The 23,486-nt window shown below is 42.4% G+C and overlaps 3 protein-coding genes across 3 annotated transcripts; 1 reads left to right on the plus strand and 2 right to left on the minus strand.

Moving 5' to 3' along the window:
* Nucleotides 1-116: 116 nt before the first annotated feature.
* On the minus strand, nt 117-2,371 carry LOC311062106 (gap junction beta-3 protein-like). The gene is made up of 2 exons (XM_084080912.1): nt 2,270-2,371; nt 117-1,373 (listed from the first exon to the last, which is right to left on the minus strand). The coding sequence occupies exon 2, from the start codon at nt 1,304-1,306 to the stop codon at nt 623-625; it is 684 nt and encodes a 227-aa protein (XP_083937038.1). The 5' UTR covers nt 1,307-1,373; nt 2,270-2,371; the 3' UTR covers nt 117-622.
* A 2,440-nt stretch (nt 2,372-4,811) lies between these two features.
* Nucleotides 4,812-5,809, minus strand: LOC311061725 (gap junction beta-4 protein-like; the record flags this gene model as incomplete). Its single annotated transcript, XM_084080415.1, has 2 exons — nt 4,812-5,094; nt 5,274-5,809. The coding sequence occupies 2 exons, from the start codon at nt 5,807-5,809 to the stop codon at nt 4,812-4,814; spliced, it is 819 nt and encodes a 272-aa protein (XP_083936541.1).
* Nucleotides 5,810-9,075: 3,266 nt separating this feature from the next.
* On the plus strand, nt 9,076-20,463 carry LOC311061958 (homeobox-containing protein 1). Its single transcript, XM_084080683.1, has 10 exons — nt 9,076-9,569; nt 10,104-10,548; nt 11,449-11,534; nt 12,235-12,345; nt 13,840-14,088; nt 14,429-14,585; nt 16,625-16,707; nt 17,122-17,217; nt 17,464-17,576; nt 18,281-20,463. The coding sequence occupies exons 1-10, from the start codon at nt 9,485-9,487 to the stop codon at nt 18,425-18,427; spliced, it is 1,572 nt and encodes a 523-aa protein (XP_083936809.1). The 5' UTR covers nt 9,076-9,484; the 3' UTR covers nt 18,428-20,463.
* The last annotated feature ends 3,023 nt before the right edge of the window (nt 20,464-23,486 follow it).

Raw genomic sequence — 23,486 nt, forward strand, 5'->3', positions numbered from 1 at the left:
TCACTTTGATGCCATCTGCCATGTGTCAATGTAAAGGATTTTATTTCTTAGAATTCACACAAACATTTTCAGGAAACACAAAGTAAGCATTAAACACATGTTGATGTTCTGTAAACTTAAATAATTCAATTGTCATAAGAATGAAAGTATTTGCTCTGACACTGCTCAATTGTCCATTTCACCTAAATTGTATGTTCACAAATGACTTTGTATTGAGTAATTTAGATGGTTTCAAAAAAAGAAATTCAAAAATAAGTCTGGGTTCCAATTGTTCCGTGGTTTCCAAAGTGGGGACCAGGGACAGCCAGGGTTTGTTAATGGGATTCCGAGTTCACCAGACAAATAAAGAGTAGTTTAATTTCACTATAATTAAATTAACTTTATGACAGTACAAAGCATTTAAAAATGAGTAACCTTTCAATATCACCATCACCATTATGAATGTATTTCTCAAGTACAATTATGATATTTGAAACTACAACATAATTTCTGGGTCCCTAAGACAGAATCATTTGAAATGGGGGGTCCATGAAAGTCAATTTAGGGGTCTGTGATATGAAAACACTTGAAAGCCCTTGCATAGCCGTCACAGGCACTGCAGTCCCCTTCCAGGCCTTTCAGTTTAACTAGGGTGTGGAGCGTGGATGTGGCCTCGATGTTTGAGCCTCACCACTCGGACGGCGATCAGATAAAAGATCTCACAGAGGTTGAGGACCATGCACAAAATAGAGGTTCCCACCATAAAGTATGTGAAAACAGTCTTCTCGGTTGGACGGGATATGAAGCAGTCCACCATGTTGGGACAAGGTGCGAGATCACACTTCACACGTCTGGGTAGCTTGAAGCTGTCATAGATCATGTGGAGGAGGTACAGAAAAATCACCTCGATGGCCGTCTTGAAGAAGAGGCTCATGAGGTAGGTCCACCACAGACCTCCGTGCTTCTGGCCCGGGTTGTTATACAGGTGGCAGTTCTCGCCGTGCTTGGCCTGATACCTGCGTTCCCGTTCTTCTCGGTAGGCCACGTGCAGCACCACCATGAAGGAGGGGCAGGTGACAAAGATAAGCTGAAGAGCCCAGAGGCGAACATGTGAGATGGGGAAGAAGTAGTTGTAGCAGATGTTGGTGCAACCAGGCTGTCGGGTGTTGCAGTCGAAATGGCCCTGTTCGTCGCTCCACACACGCTCCGCCGCCACCACGAACACCATCACACGGAAGACAAACACCACAGACAGCCAGATCCGTCCAAAGGCGGTTGAGTACTTATTCACCCCGCTGAGCAGACCCTCCAAGCCCTTCCAATCCATTTGTCTGGCTTGGGGTCACCTTCCCTTGTGTCTGCGTTTTGATATCGAAGAAGTCTTCTGTTGGAACCTTGAAGGATACATTAGGAAACAATTGAAGAGTTACACTGAGACCAAACAATGTGTGTTGAGAATAGGGCTGGGCGTTATGTATATCGATATAGGCTACCATAATATCGATATTGTGATATGAGACAAGATATCGTCTGGGATTTGGTTGTAATAATATCGATACAGCTTAGATGTTGTATTTTCTTGTGTTTGTGTATGTCACAGTTTAAAATTCTAAAATAAAAGTAAAATCATAAAATCTCCGGAACTTATGACACTGTTCTAGTTGAGAGAAATGAACAACGATTGCCTCTACTTGTTTGGTCATCATATCCACATTACTAACGATAATTTCTATAAAGTGTAGTGTAAATATCTTCAAAAAACAACAGTCGGCATCTCCAATATGTTTTCACATGATCAATATTGAGGTATTAGGTAAAAAAATGCAGAATATTTGAATTTCTCAAAATCACCCACTGAGTGCTTGTTGAGAACATTGTGATGATGATGTGAGACATGCTAATATTTACAATTATCACAATCAATAAATAAATGAAATACTGTAACAAATAAACCTGATATTTTAGGTATTTTTGTTGTTGTATGTTTTAGGGGTTCAATGAATGTACAGTAGCCAAGACAAAATTGTGTCCTATTATCACACTACGTAGTTTAGCCTTACCGGCAGTTCAATAACTGAAGTGTGTTAATTTGTAATTGAGGCTATGAAAAAAGCTTCCTTTAATATTTGAGCAAACATTTATATTTGTGTTGCCTATAAAAATTCTCCTCCACCACGAATAATTCTGCCTATTTAATTCAATGACAAGTCTTTGTCGACCTCTGGAACCTGAGCAAGACAGATATTCAAGATATTCAATAACCAGATCATGGCTTAAATTGCATATTTACCTTTCAATCTGGTTTTATTTTAGGCCCATCTCGTCCCTTTTGTCCGTCAAATAAACCTGATGTGACTTCACGACGTTAGTTTGACAAACTTCTCATGTACAACTGTTTCCTCATATGACTGGGCAGGGCAAGAAACCGCTGGCCATACTCTGGGGGTGTGGTCAACGGATTCTGGAATCCAGCCAAGAAATGTCCTTAAAACAGCTAAAAAGATTTTATGCTATAGATTATTTTTTCTTTTTTTTTGCTGAAGTCATCCTTCATATCTTCCCTCTTGTCACAATGAATTTACATCAGAAATGACAGTGAACCATGCCCTTAAAATTAGAGTCACTAGAGACACATTAAAGGACCAGGTATCACCCTGTTGAGTGACAAGAAGCTTTGTCAACAGCAACCTGCTATCAGGTGCTGCAGTTCTTATCTTAGGTTTAAATCTATGTCCTTTGTCCACCCTTGATTGGTAAGGCTAAAGCAAAGCCACTACCTTAGCATGTGTTTGTTCAAGAGCTCTGGGACCATTGGTACTGGCATGAGAATGATATATGGAGTCCAAATATTTCAATAACAGATAGAACATACCTGTACATATTGCAAATGTTGACCATTTCTTGATAATTTGATTCTACTGCCACTGCCCAGTTGTACAACATTTGTGGGAAGTGTTCTTTAATTCTTAATCAAGTATTAACTTCCTATCACTTAATCAGGTATGTACTACTATGGAATTCAGGATGTGGTTAATAGCTGTCATCGACTCGTCATTAGTTGTAATTAGGAGTGGTAATTTTTTCAGCCCTGATTCAGTATCACCACTCCCATTCTATCACTGGACCAACTGGACTCAATCTTTTTGTTCCCAAACCTGTGTGACACATTGTGATTCATTTTCACTTCTGGTTATTCTTTTTTTTTAATTTTGTCAAATACATTTCAAAATAAACTCCTCCTTGTATTCAGTACCTGTTAGATTTGTACCTGATGAGATCGCTTTACTCTCATTTCAGTAATCGGATCGCATAGATTTGTTTCTCAAAATCATTGCAGAACATGTACAGTATGTGTATAAGTTCTTCAAAAAGTCCTGTGTATACTGTGTGTATGATTCCTTAACTACTTAAACCCATATACTGTTGACTGGAGTCCCCAGGGCTCTATATTAGGCCCCCTCATGTTTAATATAGTCAATCTACAAGCTCACGATGCGTAACAATGTTCGCCCCAGACGCTAGGGTTCATGTGTTCAAATAAGTCCTATGCTTGATATATTAAAGATGTCACTTTCTGTTCATGTTCACTTGTTAATCTGTAGAAGATGGCAAGGTTGAAACGTTTTGTTTGCTGCTGTTTCGAATAAAGTGGAGTGTCTTAAAAGTGAGTTGGGGGCCATTCTTTCCTTTAAACTAATTCCTAGCCATTGAACTAAGTGCATCAATTCAGGCTTTTACAGGCGCATGCACACACTGAATAAATGTGATCGCCTGGGTTACGATTATTATTAATAGCTTATTTTTGTCTCTTTATTTCATGTTCTTCTTATTTCTTCCCTCGTTTGTGTAAACTTACTGAGGCAAATTAACTGATTCAGATTCTAATCAGAATTTTGATACTGAGCTGTGAATGGATTCAGAAATCCTCCTTATGGGAAAGTGCTCGGATATGCACCATGGGAGATTTCAGAGTAAGGTTTGTCATTTTAATAATGATGATAATAATAATAAACTGTATATATCACCATCTGGTTTGCTGACACCACACACACACGCACGCACGCACGCACGCACGCACGCACGCACGCACACACACACACACACACACACACACACACACACACACACACACAATCACACACAATGCACTTCCGTTCCTGCCCCACGAATAACCCTCTGGTGTAATATGTACATAACTTAGGGTAAATGTTTTAATACTTTGTTGTGAATTTTATAAGGCACCAACCTCACCAAAGTCAACTTCCTTACAGTATGTGTGCAAATATACTTGCTGAAAAAGATATTCTGATAACGTTTTTTTTTATTGTACATTTCATACAGAGAATGTTGCAAAGTGCTCTGAAGTATTGATTTAGGAATATCTAATTTTCATAACTCTTCCTTTTAGGACTAATGGTCATGACTTACTCATATTTAGCTCTGTTGAGAAATCTACTATTCTCATGCAAGTGAAAATAGTAGATAGAATAGAGAATGATAAAGAGTGATTAAAATGTATTATGTGTAGTTATAAAAATAAACAATGTTCAATACACACCAACTATATCAAAAGCACATACAAAAACCTTTACACACATTTTCATCTCATCATCAGTGGACCAGAAAATTACTGAACATGGTCTTGAAATTGTATGGATAAAAAAAAGACTTGATGTTGACTTTGTAAACAACATTTTCTTTTTCAGGCTTAAACTGTTTCAGGTAGATCAGGTCAGCAACAAAGATGCTACCTAAAAAGACAGGGGTTCTGTGCATATACAGTACATCCAGTCCTATTCTCTCAAGTCAAACATGACGTGATGTTAAGTCTCTCAGGAGATGGGCAGACTGTAGGCCGGGGCAGAAATTGCTTTGGCTTCTTCTGCCTTGCCGTCGGCAAACTTCATCTTCTCCAGCTCAACCTCATTATCTTTGGCAAGCAGAGCTGTCTTGGGCATGGCAAATGAGTTCTGTGGCACGCGGTGGTGTTTTCTCCCGCCGCAACACTCCAAGCACCTCTTCCCGAACAGGTAGAAGACCTCACACAGGGTAAGCAGGATGCAGACGAAGCTTGTCGACACCATGAAGACAGTGAAGATCTTCTTCTCTGTGGGCCTGCAGAGCACATGGAGGTCAGAGATAACAGTGAGATAGTATGACACAGATGTTTATCAGGAAATTAAACCATATCAAATTTGTTATACAGTAGGACTGAAACTTAAACTTGAGTAGTAACATGATAGTAAATCCAGGATTGAATTCATTAGGAATGTTAGGCATTTATTTACCCTTACCTGGCAATGTAGCAGTCCACAACATTTGGACAAGGATCTTCGTGGCATTTCACCAACGGTGGGATGAAGGTGGCCTCGTAAATGTAGAACAACAGGAAGGTGAACAAGGCCTCCACGACTATCTTAAACAGCAGACTGAGGAAGTAGGTCCACCAAAGACCCCCGCGCTTCTTCCCCGTGTTGCTATAGATCGGGGCACAGTTTTCGCCGTGCTTAAGCCTGTGTTTCCGTTCACGCTCCTCACGGTACGCCACATGCAGCACCACAAGGAGAGAGGGGCAGGTGACGAAGATGAGCTGGAGAGCCCAAAGTCGGGTGTAAGAGATGGGGTAGAAATGGTCGTAGCACACGTTGTAACAACCGGGCTGCCGGGTGTTGCAGTCAAAGTCCTTCTGCTCATCACCCCAGACCTTCTCTGCGGCCACCAAGAAAACCATGAGCCTGAATATTAACACCACGGAGAGCCAGATGCGTCCAAACGCAGTGGAGTATTTGTTCACTCCGCTCAGGAGACCCTGGAGAAACGCCCAATTCATGTTGCCGTCTCAGACTCTACGCGACAACCAAGGGCCGAGAACTCCACTGCACGTCTGAATGTCCTGAAGTGTGCTACAGTAAGACAGGGTGCTCAAACACTCGAGACACATGCCGCTCAGTGCCTGGTGGTATAATATGGTACTTATTAGGTACTCCTGCCTTTCTTGACACAAGCAAGCACAGGGGAGGGAGAAATACTGTACCAAAGATAAGCAAACTTAAAGGGAGTGGTGTGGCAGAGAGAGAAAGAGAGAGACTTCCTGTCACCTGTACCAAGTCATAAGGGACACATAATTCCCACAGATTACAAACACCCACAAATGTTTCGAGAACATGACTACAAATATTTCAAAAACATGACTAATAATAACAGAACTTCCATATCTCAGGGTGAGGTACTGTGATGTGGACACAGCTGCAAGATGTGTGAGCTATTGTGACAGGAAAAGGACATCCAATGGAATACAACCAAAGTAAAGACTGTCAATCATCTGTGTATTCATGCACTATCTGCACCGTGCTGAGCTCGGAAATACTGTATATACAAACAAGATACCTTTAATAAAATACATGTTTAAAGAATTGTTGTCATTTTTGTTTTTGTTATCTTCACATATCTCTGTCTCTCTGTGTGTGTGTGTGTGTGTGTGTGTGTGTGTGTGTGTGTGTGTGTGTGTGTGTGTGTGTGTGTGTGTGTGTGTGTGTGTGTGTGTGTGTGTTTCTTTTTTTCTTTTACAGAAAAAGCTTTTTTTTGTATGTTTACAATATCATATTGCAATGTTACACAGCTCTGCATGACTAGGCGTGGTTACCTAGCTGTGATTGGGTGGCTGCAGTGTACCATGGCAGCAGATGCATCAGCAGAGCTCTGCCTGCCTCAGGCTGGGTTGGGGTTGAGGTTGGTGTTTGGGTTGGAGCGGATGTTGGTGAGGCTGGCACTTGACCCAGCACCCGTTCCGTCTCTGTCTCTGTCCCGTGCCCTGAGAGAGAAAGAGAGACTATTTCTCTCACACACAGACGCACGCACGCACGCACGCACGCACGCACGCACGCACGCACGCACGCACGCACGCACGCACGCACGCACGCACGCACGCACGCACGCACGCACGCACGCACACACACACACACACACACACACACACACACACAGACAGCTGGAGCATAAAACCAATTCAGGGCTGTCAATTCTGGGTGGTAGCACACGCACGCACGCACGCACGCACGCACGCACGCACGCACGCACGCACGCACGCACACACACACACACACACACACACACACACACACACACACACACACACACACACACACACACACACACAGTATGCATTCTGTCATTACATTATAATACATTCGCATAAGCTAGAGGAAGTATATCAGTATATGCTCGCATTCGGGTATATATATATGTGTATAACAGTATGATATCTGAATGGGTGTATATTAGTATATGCTCGCATCCAGATATATATATGTGTATAACGACGGTATGAGATTTGAATGGGCGTATATCAGTATATGCTCGCATTCAGGCATATATATGTGTATAAGAACGAAGACATGGGTGTATTGTATATTTTTGAGTGTTTGATTACAATGATCAATGTAACATCTTGACTGTAATTACGAAGAATTTGAGTGTTCAGAAAATATGAACTTTATAAATTATGTAAATAAGTAAAAAAAAAAAAAAAAAACATGTAGGAAGGATAGGCACAAATAAGCTTTGAGCTTCAGCCTATGCCTTTTTGATCAATCAGCATGAACTGTTGGATTATAGTGTGGTACGTTTGGTGAAATTGTTGATGTGGATCAAAATAAAATAAACTAAAGGTAACTACAGTGACATGACAAAACTTGAAAGGGAGTAAAACACTTTCAAGAGGAAACAACATTTAGATTTCAATTTCAAAGGGGCTTTATTGGCATGAGAAAACATACGTTCACATTTTGGCCAAAGCAAACATGAAACAAAATAAGCATAAATCAAGACAAGTAAATGTATATAAATAAAATAGAATAAAATTACATGAAAGGGAATAAAGAGATGTGTGTAAACAGTGAACAGAGCTGTGGTGTCACATTGCATGTTCCCCTGTCATTCATAAAAACCTTCCTGAATCGTCACTGTGTCAGGTCAGGGGTCTCTCTCTTGTTTTGTTTTGAAGAAATAGCCTACAAGTAAAAGTCTGTTACAAGTAAAAGTCTGTTAAAGTTAAAGTCCAGAATTCAAAGTAAAGTAAAAGTATAAAAGTATTGGTATCAAACAAAAGTAAAAGTACTCATTATGCAGGATGTCCCATTTCACAAGTTTTCAAATGTACAAAATGTATAGAAGTCTTTTGAAAATAGATGCGATGCATTGGGAGCTTCTATCTAGACCGGCTATTTTCAAATGGCCGAAATGTATGGGCTGAAGTGGGTAATATGTTTTGTAATCATAATGAAAATTAAAGTACAACATGCATCTGAGATGTAGTGGAGTAGAAGTAAAAGTATTGAAATTTGGAAATACTGAGTACATGTACTTAGTTACTTTCCACCCTCCATCATTCACTGCATCATCATCATCACCTGGACCACTATGGACAAAGTGACCCTGCAGAGTTCAGTTCCCCCGCTGCCTCTGCTCTGCTAGTTGGGAAACAGCACACGGACGGAGGTGCTGCTCTATTGGGTGGGCCAGCCATCGACTCCGGGACGTTTACATCCACGGGACCAGCACTTTTTTTTAGGCGGCGAACCAATCGCATCGCCTGCTGCACTCCTCGTCCTGCCGGGGCTGCAGCTTGGTAACCGGAAGACTCGCCCCAAAACACGCTCGCCTCGAAGTTTAGGGTTATGCATAGTTTTACTGAGGTTAAGTTTAGGAATAAGGTTAGGTTTTGGCATAGTTAACTGAGGTTACGTTTAGGAATAAGTTTAGGGTTAGTTGAGGCATAGTTTAATGAGGTTACCTTTAGGAATAAAGTTAGGCTTTGGCGTAGTTTACTGAGGTTACGGTTTAGGAATAAGGTTAGGTTTAGCCCATAGTTTACTGAGGTTACGTTTAGCAATAAGGTTAGGTTTAGCCCATAGTTTACTGAGGTTACGTTTATGAATAAGGTTAGGTTTAGCCCATAGTTTACTGAGGTTACGTTTAGGAATTCTATGTGGCGACCGTTGGTCGCCGGATTTACCCCGGGGCGACTGTGTTTTGGGGCGAGCGTTTCTGCAGCCTGCCTGGTGCCTGCAGCCTGCCCCTCCACACAGACACACACACATACAGACACAGAGGGGGGCGCTGCTGCTGCGGGACAGCGCCACCACCAGCTAGTTAAGTTAGCCAGCAAGCTAATTAGCAGCACCCCGGACCGTGGATTCCTCCTCTACCTCCAACCTAACCATAACAACCAGCCTTATGTCGATGTCGATCCAGGCTACCGCTCGAAGTTAAAGCTCAAGGACAAAGCGGGTCTGGTTGTCGGTCGGATCGCAGCAGCGATCCTGGGAGAGAAGTGTTGTTAGCTTAGCCACGTAGCCTAGCACCAGATCATAAGTGAGCTTGTTGGGGGAAACAGCTAAACGAGTCGCGTTTAAACCGCAACGCACTGCAGCGCGTCTCCCCGCGTCCCCCATCATCTCGCCCTCAGCAGAGCAGCGCTGCCAGCTGAGCGGTGGTCCGCCGAGCCATGCGACAGTGGTGTCTCACTGCGACCCCACGCACTGAACCACTCCCCACGGGGCGCCTGTCAGTGTCGCCCCCTCTACCATCAGGTAACAGCGGGCGGGGGGGATTGATTGGGAACATTTTGTTTCTAGACAACTTTCAGCTGGTTGTTGATGTTTAGAGAGTAGCTGCATGGTTTCTTTCTACAGATAATAGGTGATAACATGTTAATTTAAGGCTGACCACCGGGGCCTGATGTGTGTGCACGTTATGGATCGGTGATCATGCGTTAGTTATTATAGCCCTGGGTAAATGGAGCAAGCAAGGATAAATGGAGCAAGTCTCTGCTGTCTGTGCCAAGCCGTAGAATTTGTGCCAAAGTTTTTGAATGACCCAGAGGTACTTCAGAGGAGAATGCAGTCAGTTTTTTGTTTTTTTCCTGTACCTGATAATGGCTAAGTTCAATTTTGTAAATGGCTTCTTGTACAGTGGCGGCGTTGCTTTTAGTTTTTTTTAATGCGAATGAACAAAAGTCTGAGTGACCTTTATATTAACAGTAACGCTATACTTGATAAAGTTTGCTCAGAAACCTGGCAGCATTGTGATGTACCACCTCCTGTTCCTCCATGTGACCGTACCAGATGCCAGGATGGAGTGCTGCGAGGTGGAGCCCCGCTACACCATAGAACAGATAGACCTCCTCCAGCGCCTGCGTCTGTCGGGCATGACCAAACCCCAGATCATCCACGCCTTGGAGTCCCTGGAGAGGCTCGACCCGGACAACCGCCCGTCATACTGTGAACCCCACGCCGCCGCCCCAGCCAACGACGCCTCCTCGACCCCGGCCGCCCCGGCGCCGGCCCCGGCCCCTTCGTCTTCCTCGTCCTCCTCTTCCTCGCTCTCTCTGGCCTCCGCCACCACGCAGACCTCCGGCCTGGACGGCCCCGCGCTGTCTCCTAGCAACAGCTACGAGGCCTCGCCCCCGCCGCTCTACCCGCCCGGCGTGGCGGTTCAGAGGTCATTCAGCTACGACATGATGGGAGAGGAGGAGTGGGACCTCGAGGAGAAGGTGGAGGAATACATGAGGTGAGGCGCACATGTGGAGCACATGTGTGATTTATTGAATCTCAGCAAGAAGTGGATTGAAATGGGGCTACATGAGGACAGGTTGAAAATGGAGAATAGTGGAGAGGATGGGAGACTATTATAACATCAGATAATGACAAGTGAATGGTCCCCAGAGGTAAAGGCTTATTCTCACAGAATATTCAGTAGCACTAATTCGGGTCAGGTGTGCAGGGATACCAGAAACAAGATCACTGACTGATGATGGCCATCACTGAATAATGTTAGACTGAACAATGGATGTTGCCTTAACCGTGGTGTGATGCTGTGGCCTTAAAGGAGCTACACCATGAATTTAAAAAATAATAATAATATTTGATATCATATTGTTTATGTCCCTCAAACGTTTTTCAAAAGGTTTCAGCCTAAATCAAGCCTCAGATATACTCATTCCAACTAACTTCTCTCTGGCTTATAAAGCACTTTCACCTGCAATACCACATTGTCCTGTTTGGCACGGGGCGCTATTGAGCCAGTTTGTATGCATGTCATGTCCTGGTTCTGTGTGGAAAAAGTAAAAAAAAAAAATAAGAAAAAAATTTAAAAAAATTAAAAATGAAAAAAAAATAAAATAAAAAAAATTTGATTTTTTTTTTTTGGTTTGAACTGAAAAATGGCAGGAATTGTTCCCAGACGTGACGTAGGGTGGGGGAACAAATCTGACGGACTGTTTTCAGACCAATTTACATGAAAACCACAGATAGCCTATGAAAGCCTGCATGCTCGAAGTCGGGTATTTGTTGGAACAGAAGAGAGGTGGGGGAGACCAAAAATGAAGAAAAAGTTAAAATTCATGGTGTAGACCCTTTAACACTGTTGCCCGGTTGTTGTTGTTTTTCTTTTCTTTTGCTGTTGTCACAGGAGAGACAGCAACCTTGTGAAAGAGGAGATCAAAACTTTCCTCAATAACCGCAGGATCTCTCAGGCCATCGTAGGCCAAGTAACAGGTACTCTATTTGCCTCTACTGTTGTAAAACAGTTTTCAAATTATTATTACAACCCACTTGGCTGTTTCAAGGATACTGGTACAATGTCAGTTGATGATTAAAAAATAAAATAAAGTCATGAAAGTGTTGGAATAAATAGTTGGTCTCTACAATGGACCTTTTTCACAAACACAGCCTATACTTCTGCTTTGACTTTGAGTTGCGTATACATTGTTCGTCCCCATTCAAGGCAATAATAATAAGAAGCCAACTGTCTGTCGCCTCCGATTCTGTCTGTAATCAATTCTATTGTGTTTCAGTAGAGGATAACACTGTACAGATGTTGTCATTAACATATGTTTTCGTTTCTATTGTCAGACGACTGCCCAACTCATAAAAAAATTATTTGATCGAGGGTAACAAAATACTTACTGGCTAGCCGAGGTTAATGGTAATTCCTGTGGGCTGTTGGCATTATCGATCAAATCCCTTATTATAGTCGTGCAGCCGTCTGGCAACAGGCGTCAGTCAGTGCCAACATCTGCACCGTGTTTCACGCTATATCGAAACACAAATAAGTGATCACAGACGGAATAAATGGCGACAGAAAGTTGGCTCCTTGACATTGGGGCGGGGAAAATGTATACGCTTCTAAGTCAAATCGGTCGTACATCAGCAGCATATGTCAAAAAGGTCCATTCCCCCCTGTCTCACGTCTCAGGCATCAGTCAGAGTTACATATCCCAGTGGCTGCTACAGCAGGGTCTCGAGATGAGCGACTCAAAACGCAGGGCCTTCTACCGCTGGTACCTGCTGGAGAGGAACAACCCAGGTGAGCAGCATGGCAGAGCTATATAGAGTTGGGTCGTATGGAGGAGTGGGTTTAGGTGATATTAAGATACCAATTTGGGCATTTAGCAGAGAGACTTGGAGACCTAGTCAACAAACGACAGTGTGTAAATGGTCACATAGGGTGCAAGAAAAAAAAGAAAACAATTTAGTGCTTCAAAGAAACTAGAATGCCAGGTAAACATCAGCAGTGTTATAGTAGGAACTGAAGGGGTTTTCACATACAACGACTCAAAGCACAGATATATATTTATATTTGTAGATAGTAAGGCTGCAAGAAAGCTGCGGGTGCATTTTTGCCCATTATGTTGGTATTGACACCTGCATGTCAAGCCTCTCCTCTGCCCGTCCCCTCTATCCTTTGCTTGTCGACGTGTTTTGCATGGTAAACCCAACCCCCACCCTCCCCACCACCCCTGCCACCCTGGTCTTTGAGAACCATAAGTTCAAGGAAGGACAAGGGACAAAATCTATAAAAATAAAAAAAAAAGAATCAAGAGGAAAGACAAAGGATAGAAGTAATCCTGACACGTGAGATGGTAATCAATAATGTTAAGTCATCTGGTTGGAGATGAAACTTTAGTGGGTGAATGTGGTTTGTCTGAACAGGGTAGAGTAACAGCTTGGATTGGCGTCGACCTCTCGGTGTCCTAGGAGGATGCAGGGACGTGGCATTTGCACAAGTTCTGCATTAGACAGTAATAACTTGCAACTAACCAGATTTCTGCTGATATGACAAAGTGTTTTAAACATTCACGTTAAATCAAGTCACGTCCGAGAATAGATGTTTACATTATAGTGTCTCTTAATCATGTAAGCTCGATTTATACTTCTCTGTATGATGGTGTCGCATGTCAAAAATAGCTGATCTACAAGCTCACAACGTGTTGCAGGCAGTGCGACGAATTGTAAGCTTGTACAGCAGATCAGCTATTTTCACCACGCCACACCGGTGTATGATGGATTTTGCCTAACACGGTCAAAAAAGGGACGCCACGTTTAAAGTGTTTAAACATGCTACCTCCTCCTACCACGTTACTTCCCTCCATTTTCCATTCCCAAACCAATCCCGGCTTTGCTATAGCTACTGCAGTGTTCTCAGACCTGAACCTGGTGGTACTCCGGTGCTGGTTTTCATTCCTACACGGCTAACAAACAGGCTATTAACAATAATGATACTAACAATAACACATTATCTGTGCAATGTTTCCAATCAGAGCTGGGCACATTCTTTCACCAATTACGTATCTGTACTGTTATCAGTCAAATTGACTCATGTGGCATATCTTGGACTGAGGACTGGATTGCATTTTAAGCAAACACAGGTTTGAATCTGAACTGATTGTGAATAGAATTTGACAGGCATAGTTTGTGTAGGGCCAAAATGGCGCCATTGAAATCAGCAGCCAGTCACATTTGTCTATAAATCAATAAATCTATGGCTATGGCCTGACCAGTGGTTCTGTCCTAACTGAAGGGCTGAGATGGAGTGAAAGCCAGCACGCCCTAGGTTCCATGCCCAGGGCCAGGGGAGGGGACAGAGACAGAGACGGGACGGGCGCTGGGTCAAGTGCCAGCCTCACCAACATCCTCCCCAACCCCAACACCAACCTGAACCCCAACACCAACCTGAACCCCAACCCAGCCTGGGGCAGGCAGAGAGAGCTGCTGATGCATCTGCTGCCATGGTACACTGCGGCCGCTGCAGCCGCCCAGTCACAGCCAGGTAACCATGCCTAGCCCCCTCTTGAAGATGGGGGGACGGGGGTCTCAGCAGCCAGCCTCGGAATACAGTGTCTATATGTAGTCACTCCTTTGTGGGCCATGGATGTATCTCCAATAGTTTTAGGTGGCATCCCCTCAGCAGGAGATCTGAATTGGGGGGTCAGCCCCTCATAAAGAAAAAAGGAAGCCATTCTATACTATTGAGACAGACGGGTTCCCCTGACATTTGTTAAAATCACGACAGTTCAAATTTGGTCATTGTTTTGTTTGTGCACAACAACTTTAGATGAATAAACTCTCTCTCTCTCTCTCTCTCTCTCTCTTTCTCTCCATCTCAACAGGTGCCACTCTGTCGATGCGTTCGCTAGTAAAGGAGGAACCTGACTGGAGGTCAGGGATCATGGCGGGGGAAAGGGCTGGGATAGTGGGCGGGCCTCTGCGGCTGCGTAGAGGTAGCAGGTTCACCTGGAGGAAGGAGTGCCAGTCAATCATGGAGAGGTGAGACAACGTTATTAGCACCAGAACAATTACAACGACAGAGGTCGTTATATGACGTAATATTTGATGATCAGAAACATTTACATCTGTATGATATTTGGCCAGGTTAGATATAGACCTGGATCTTGAATTCTTATTTTTCAACGTGACACAATATGCACTTCCTGCATGCTTTTTCTAGTTGGATCCAAGTGCAATTTTCTTTAGTTCCTTCACATTTGCAGAACATTTTTGCTGCTTATTTTTTTCCCCCATTAATGCGGCTAAATGCTTCTTTGACCATCTCCAGAGGTGGTTTGAATGATGGATAGAACTTCCACGCGACTTGGGGGCATTTGCTCCTGGATTTAAAGTAGGCTATCACTCTGCGCGTTCACCCTGGATGACAGGTCCTCCTTAAAGGTTGGCTGTCCCAGTTTCCAATAGCTTATTGCACCTCTAATGATAACTTTTTTGTCCCGAACACTGTGATTACCCATGACACAGAGGATGTTGGGAGAGAAGAAAGGGCATTTTTTTCCACAGCATCTAACCATTCATGTGTCATTGATTTCTGTATTATGTGGTTGCTGTAAGTATAGGGTGCAGTCGGGGCACTCTCAGTAATAGGACCACACTGGCACGCAGACCACACTCACCAGCGCTGCTCCCAGATTACACAATTCTACTGCAGTGCTGATCTTTATGAGCTAGTTAAGACTGAAGGACGAACGCGGAGGTTAAGATGAGGGGAGAGCTTGAGGGAGTGTGTGTGTGTGTGTGTGTGTGTGTGTGTGTGTGAGAGGGAGAGTGTGTGTGTGTGAGGGAGTGTGTGTGAGGGAGAGTGTGTGTGTGTGTGTGTGTGTGTGTGTGTGTGTGTGTGTGTGTGTGTGTGTGTGTGTGTGTGTGTGTGTGTGTGTGTGTGCGTGTGCGTGCACGTGCAGGGCAGAATGGGCGGGATAGGGCAAGTGGGAACCGTGGAGGGCAAAGCAGAGGAGTAAGGGGTTAGGAGAAATTGATCCATGCGCATTTTGTAAAGTGAGATAATTATTCATTTTCAGCCATGGCAGAGATAAAAACCCATGGAGTCCAGAGCAAGAGCAGGTTGGAGAGGAAATGGATGAAACCCAGGAGGGGCAGGAGTCAGTAATCCTCTCAAGGCGATTTTTTTTTTATTAGATGGATACTGTAACTGTGCTATAAAGGGCTGCCTCGTATTCATGGGCCTATAGGAAGAGATTTCCATGCGCAGTAACAAAGTACAGAATGTTATCCACCTAATGTGCTCATGAATATGCCCCTTTGCTGTCAGAAGACCATGCAGATTGGATTATGGATTATGATCACAGCCCTCTCATGTCGCTGCTCTTTCATGGGATACATGCTGTGTCCTACCTCTCTACTGACAACAGTACAAGGACTCTAAATTGATGAGGTGTAAAATTTCGGGACTGATGTCCGCTGCATTCAGTTTGAAGCTGCCTTGCAGTAAAACGGAGAGCCATTGGTCGATGGGAGACTGTTTAGAAGCGGTGCACTCACACCGAGTAGGTGACTGGATAGTAGTGCATGGCGATGCAGACAAAATCAAATATCACAATATGTTAGACCAAATGCCTCAATATCGATATTGTGACAATATTGTGGTGATGACCATTGATGCTATTGAGCAAATAGAACAGCTTGAACAGTCAGAAGATTATAGCACTTTTCTGTAATGCAGCCTTTAAACCAGGAAAAGACATATCACAACATGATAGCCAAAATCCTAGACGATTATCTAGCCTCATATCAAGATACTGCATAGATATAATATTTGATATGTTACACAGCCCTACTGGATAATACGTCAACTACATAGAACTTTGGTTCATTCGTCTGGAGACCACTTGTGTTGCATACCATTCCTGTTTCCCTTTGTCTGCATGCAGCTGCCTCGCTATTTACACTTTCCTGTGTAAATAAAGTAAAACTGCCAAAAGATATATATTTAAAAAAAAATGAACACAAAACATGATGACATAGCAGTGTTCATTATGCTGGGTGTTTATGTTTTCCAGTTTCTTCATGGAGAACCAGTATCCAGATGAGGCAAAAAGAGAGGAGATTGCCAATGCCTGCAATTCTGTCATCCAGAAACCAGGTATGACCATTCACTGTATTTAGTGCTGCTACTTAACTCTTGTTTTCACTGTTCTACAAAACAGGCGTTTGTTGATTTTATGTAATAAAATGAACTTAATGTCTAGCACAAAAGTATGAATGCAAGGCACCAAAAATCTATCCTTGAAACGAACTGTGCAGAATGCATAATTGCAGCAGATTGAAGGTGTATTTCTCTGCAAATTGGTAAGAAAATGTACTTATGGAAGACATAGTGCATAGCCAATTTCCTTGGGGGCACCTTGGGAATGTCTCTTGCTTCTTAGATTTTTCACACGCACTGGTGGATATGAAAGATTCCAAAAGGTTTTAGTTTTTTCATCACAAGGTTTCATTTAGCTGAGGTTAGGTGATGGAATGGTAAGATAAGGGCCTCCTAATTGTGTGCTTCCAGGATGCAAGCTGTCTGAGTTTGAGCGTGTGACAGCGTTGAAGGTGTACAACTGGTTTGCCAACCGTCGGAAGGAGATGAAACGAAGGGCCAACATAGGTGAGTTCTAACTACTTCAGCTCTATACGCTTCGTGGTATGACAAATAGCAAAAGTAGCTGATCTACAAGCTCACAACGGGTTGCGTCACCACACAACGGCCTCCCTTAGGCCAACATTTCAGCCAGCAGCCCAGCATCACACATTGGACTGAGCAACCTGTTGAACTGAGATATTCACATCACAGCTCATCTGTCCCCATTTGTCTCTGTATCTCACCACCCCCTCCCCTTTGTAACGCTGCCAGAGGCTGCCATTTTGGAAAGCCACGGGATTGAGGTGCCAAGTCCCAGCTGCCACTCAAACGGGGAGGACGCAGAGACACAGGAGTTTGTCGAGAATCAGCGCTTCTCTGAGCAAGTGAGTAATAAACTCTGAGGAGCCACTCGACCAAAAACGGGACTCTTATAACCGTTGTTATAACAACCTTTAATCTTCATTTATGGAGAACTTTTGATGTTACAGTGATTTCTAACAGTTATTAGCGGTGAAATAACTGAGTAATCGATCAGCAGTAAATTAAGTGAATTATATTTTAGTACTTGAATAATCGCTGTTGTTATGACAAGCGGACCAGTGTGACGAGCAGCTAAGCTTTGTTCTATAAGCGAGCCAATAAGTTTGTAAGATGTTACTCTTTACTCAACCACAGGCTATCAGAGGCGCTTCTTTTCCAGTCCTTCTGGCATTTAAATTGCATAATAATTCACAGTTCCATCCCATAAACAACTTTGAAGTTCACAAAATTACAGTGGTGAAAAAAAACGACTTGCTGTCCACTGTTTCAGCTGATCTGACGCATGTGTATTTACATTACATAACACATGGAGTGCACACTGCAGTTAAGAGCAACAAACAAACGATTCCAGCAATTTCATAAACATTTCAAATCAATCTGTTAGACAAATCTCATTTCATGGGTTCATGGGGTTATATAGTACAGCCTACTGAACCCCCCCCCCACACACACACACACACACACACACACACACACACACACACACACACACACACACACACTAGAAAATAATGGTTAGTTACAGTTATATGTGCTTTTGTCACAGGAAGAGACATCTTCCCAGAAGAACATGGATCCACAAGACCCGTCCTTACTGGCTGCAGCGGAGCTCGCACCTCTTCCGAGCCCGAGCCCTCAGGTGTTGGAGCAGAAAGCTGATGAAACAAAAAGGGAGACTGTGGATGAGGAGTGACCAAAGCCCAGAGGAGCTTGGATAATCACATATTTGAATCCTAAGTAGAAAAAGAAAATAGGGGGGAAAAAAGTCTGAGTATCTCCTACTTCCCTGGTGGCCTTTGGGGACTGTGGCACTCAGCAACCAAAGGGAAGAAGGGTGCTAAATGCTCGCTGCGGTGCCCCAAGTGGTAAGGAGGCCACTGTATGTATCAACAGTAATCCTGCTTATAGTAAAGGCAATATCTATCTCTCTCTATATATAGTGCATTCCAAGACAGTCTTAAGAAGCCTAAATTCCTTAGAGGGAGAGGAGTGTAAAAGGAATAACTCTCCCTCTTTAAGCTAAGCCTTTCCTCCTTTTCTTTGCAACATGCCTCCTTTTTAAACATGTTTGACGAACGTTTGTTTGGTGGACTGTGGTGAACTTAAATGTGTAGAACCTGCAGGTCAGGTGTGTTTTGGTTGACAGGAGAGTGTGACTTGCTCTTTGGTGTGATGATGATGATGATGACGACATTAAGCGTGATATTATTGGTTCGAGCTTGTTGTGATGAGGAATGCCTTCAGCCTGCCTGAGTGTCTTTGACCCCCACCTAGTGGCGAGACTATGACCTCAATCAAGTCGATTGATTAAATCAATCGGTCAATCAACCTGTAGTCTTGATATCAAAACGAGTACAGCCCTGAGGGAGAAAAGGAATCTCAGGTAATCCAAAGACAGTGGATCAAAACAGTAAAGGATTGTTTTTGTTTTTATATTATTATTATTATTATTTCTTGTGACATAAGCTTTGTTTCCTTCAAATGAATGTCTTTGACTATGTTCAGCCAAAATAGGACATATTACTTGTACCTTTTTGTACTAGCCAAGCTAGCTATCTATCATCCATATAATCAATGGATCAATTGAACAGTATTTTCTTTGTTCTTTTTGTTTTTGTAATCTACTGTACTTCTATCCGTTTGAACCCTCCACCCAGCCAGTGAAACTAGACTAGTTATGTACAGTAAAGTATACCGTTAGATTTTAATTTTCCTTTTTTAATGTTTTAAAACAATGCTAAAAACAAATGTTATTATTATCAGTAATCATAACGTACTGACCTACTCGCTAGAAGCACCTTTTCTCGCGTTTGGAATAAGCTAAGCTCATATAAGTTTGTATAATTGCAAAGCAGCACTTCAAAAGTGGATTCCACTCTAATTAAAAGAAGGGAACAATCGAGACTTGAGTCATGCGTTTGGGCCTAGATGTGTACACGCATCGCTGAAAATATCTATTTCAATGGGTGCTTCTTCAGTCTTCAACTTTTGGCACTATTTAGAAAGTATAAACTGTCAAAATTTGAAATATCAATACACGACTAACAAACAAATGAGGCTTTCCTCTCTCTGTATTACGTAATATCCCGTACTTGATGACCCACAAGGACTTATGGGGTCATCATTCCCCCAAATGGTCATTAAATGAACCAAGCTGCTTCTCCTCAAATCGCCCACAGCGGGGCGCTAACCTGTTTTACCTCCTAATGCCAAAGCTATGTCAAGGTAGAGGCGAGCACCGATGTAAACTGTGCTCACATAGGAAACAGCAGATCATCACGACATCCACAGGTCATGTCAAGTGATTTGACACGGTCATGACACCATATAGACGTAGATGTTCATTTTTGCTCAGTACAACACTAGCCAACCCTAGCTTACCTCAGAATACTAATGTGTCATGAACGTGTCAAGCCCGATTTATATACTTAGTTGCGCGACACGCGCGCGCAACCGTGAGCTAGTTGTCAAAGACCGACAGTAGCTGTTCACACCATGACTGTTTTCTCACACAGACAGTGTTATGTAGCATCCATGACGATGGGGGGGTTTTGCCCTGTGCTGTAGTGTACTGATTTCAGACAGTTCTGTTGTCTGGCTTTGGACAGGAGGAACCCTCCGCTCTTCCTCCCCAAAGCTGCACGCTGTTTCTGATTAGTAAGCTTCTCTACTCTATCTGCTTTTATCTGACAACAACAGAACAATAACAGTAATAAATCATATATTGAATGGTTGTGACACGTCTGGATTTATTGGGAGTTATCTCTTAGATGAATGTTGCTGAGATATGAGAGACTTTGTTATTAGAGAGACTTGTGGATAGATTATTTCATCATTCATTAAAACATATTGTCTGAAACTATTTTCTACTATCTTGTAAAGTCTAATCTGTAGTCACTGGTTTGAAAAATTGAAATGCCAATCTACATTATGCACAATCAGTTGTATTGACACAAGCCATGCTAAACAAAAATGTTAAATGGCACTAAAAGTGGTTCTTTAACTCCTAAAATCATGCTATATCCAGTATAGCAGCATTAGACTAAGCCGAAGAGGCCTAAACTAAGCCGAAGAACCAGTAGAGAGAACCTCTAAAGGCTTAGGACTTAACAAAGGCCTTACCAACTATAACCACAAAGGAAACCAGCCGCACTCACAAAGTTTAAAATGTCTTCAATATGCTGCAGCAACCATCACAAATGGACACATTTTGACCTTTTCAGCATTCACTCTGAAGAAGGCTAGAAGCTCAAAACGCATCCGTTTGTGATTGCTCTTGCGGCATTTCAACGGGTTCTTTGTATGCCAGCGGTGATATATACCAGTGGTTCTCAACCTTTTCAGGCCGCGACCCCCCAAAATAATCATATTTGAAATGGGGACCCACCGCCCTGACAAGCACTCAATTTAGTTTAACTCGGTTCCACAGATAAATACTGTGAAAATAGCAGATCTACAAGCTCACAACGCAATTTGGCCAATGTTTTACCAGTTTTTATAGTATAGTTTGATGATAACTTTTGATGCAGTAATGGTCTTTTTTGTTGTTTTTGTTTTAGCTATTAAAAAGGTCTTAAAAGTCCTTAAATTGCCACTTCACTGTTATCTAGGGACCCCCCCCAAAATCATGTGGGAACCCCCTGGGGTCCGGACCCACAGCTTAAGAAACACTGATTTATACAGCAACTCAACCTCCCCAAAGAACTACTGAAGAACCACATTTGTTTTGTGTGATACAGATAGAAGTCTAAAGTTGAACAACCCAAATTGTTATGGGTCTATTATTCTACACTGAGAACATATCAACTGTGTTTCCACCACAAGAAAAGTTAACACTGCTATTTACTCAACATGTTTCTTCATTTCCAGGTTCTATCAATGCAGTACTGTTGGAGCCGTCTGTCTACCATGAGAGGGTAATATTGTTACTCATGTGAAACTAATTGGTGCGCAGACTGAAGCCAGATCGTTGGTCCTAGACCACCAATTACATTTGTTTTGACCAATATTTTCTCCTATAATAACAAATAGGGATGCCAGGTTGAATGTGGCTAAAAAAGACTCATTGACTGCATAATTGCCAATGCCAATGTCATAGAGAAGTCAAATAATAGCCGATATATTGGCCAAACCGATATATCAGTCTGTCTCTAAAACAAATGTAAGCATGATACTGTGCTCAGATGGAGTCCTGACGGTGATTTGATCTCTGGAGCTGACAGCAGGCTCACTTTATCACAATCTTTAACCACTTTCAATCTACAGTAGCGTTATTATTTTTAGCATGTCATCATAGGTCAAATAGCCGATCTACAAGCTCACAGCGCGTCGACGTGTTGTGAACTTGTAGATCGGCTATTCATTGTACAATGACATGCAGTATATAGGGGTTTAGCTGTCCACACTACTACAACTATAACTCAAGTGGATGCAGAGTCCATACCACAACTATAATGACAACAGTGATAAACAATATACTGTAGTTATAGTGGTTGGTCTGGGTTAATGTGGTTGAAAGAGACAGCCAGGCACCACAATCCACCATTATGCAGCAACCAAATATAACCAAGAATTTCAATTCAACGCATTATTAATCATCTATCTGCTGATTTGCTACAGTCATAAGATATGTGAGTCACTGTCTGTCTGCCTTTCAGAGATCAGAGACTGTGATAAGTCTTCTTCTTCTTCTGAACGGGGTGAGCTGGCATAGTTACCATACACATACATGATAAGCCATCAGGTAGAGCTTTTTCTTAGAGGGAATAGGGCCATAGTGTATTGACAAAGATATGCCTTTACACGTGAAGACAATCTACAGTATCATTAATGACCATTTTGACTTTTTCCACTCATCTTTGTGATGTCTGTATGTGTGTAATATAATATCTAATAAGTGGCTGTTAGTTAGAAAATGTCTGACAAGGACTTTTATTTGTAGTATGGGTCTGTTTGTGTATGAGGCTGTTATTATATTTGACTTCCAGAGTACACTGGAAGAAATAAAGACCAATTAGAGGTCAGTCTTGTTCTCTTATTGTTTTACTTAGGCCATTTTGCGAATGAATCAAATAAAAGATAATACATTTATTAAATTTTTTTGCAACTTGATCAATACAAAATAATGTATTCAAATTTGTCAGATAATATACAATGTAGTTGCCTATTTGTTGCAAAAATCATTATTCATTTACTCTCAATTCACATCTAAACCACTTGGGGGAGACATTGTCTAACGTAAGTTCACAGTGGGGGGGAAAACAACCATTAAGTCTGATTCCTTGAAAATGTGAAGCCACCACTATTTTAGTGACATCTTTTTAGAAGTACTGTATAATGACCACACATTGTGACCATTTCAGTTCATTTACTTTAACGTGAATTGCAGTACATCATAATGGAGGCATCAGACTCAGATCATCAATCAAACATGATTGTGAATCATTCTTAGCTTTTGATTTAACTTGGTTGAAGTTTTATTTGGGATGAGTTTCCCACATTGGAGACTACACTGAGATGCAGGAAGCAGCGACAATCAACTTCCAAGTCAAAATAGTAAAACCGTACTGTGATTCACAACTTACTAACATCTGGCACTTCTAGTACTAAACCCTACAGTAGTCTACCCATATAGTTGAAACTGAAAAATGAAACAATTAAAAGTTTTAAACTATTGCTCCCAGGAGTGAACATGATAAAGTTCTACTGTTTCATAATGTTTGTCAGTGTAAGAACACCTTTATGTTTTAAAC

The sequence above is a fragment of the Gymnoscopelus microlampas genome, assembly GCF_963454915.1.
Source record: "Gymnoscopelus microlampas genome assembly, chromosome: 15".
NCBI classification, from domain to species: Eukaryota; Metazoa; Chordata; class Actinopteri; order Myctophiformes; family Myctophidae; genus Gymnoscopelus; species Gymnoscopelus microlampas.

Excerpts from the sequence above, each read along its gene's own strand:
- LOC311062106 (XM_084080912.1), bottom strand. The coding sequence starts at position 1,306 with ATGGATTGGAAGGGCTTGGAGGGTCTGCTCAGCGGGGTGAATAAGTAC.
- LOC311061958 (XM_084080683.1), top strand. The coding sequence starts at position 9,485 with ATGCGACAGTGGTGTCTCACTGCGACCCCACGCACTGAACCACTCCCC. Across the intron at positions 9,570-10,103 it reads GTCGCCCCCTCTACCATCAG|ATGCCAGGATGGAGTGCTGC; the intron begins GTAACAGCGGGC and ends TGACCGTACCAG. Across the intron at positions 14,089-14,428 it reads AGCCGCCCAGTCACAGCCAG|GTGCCACTCTGTCGATGCGT; the intron begins GTAACCATGCCT and ends CCATCTCAACAG.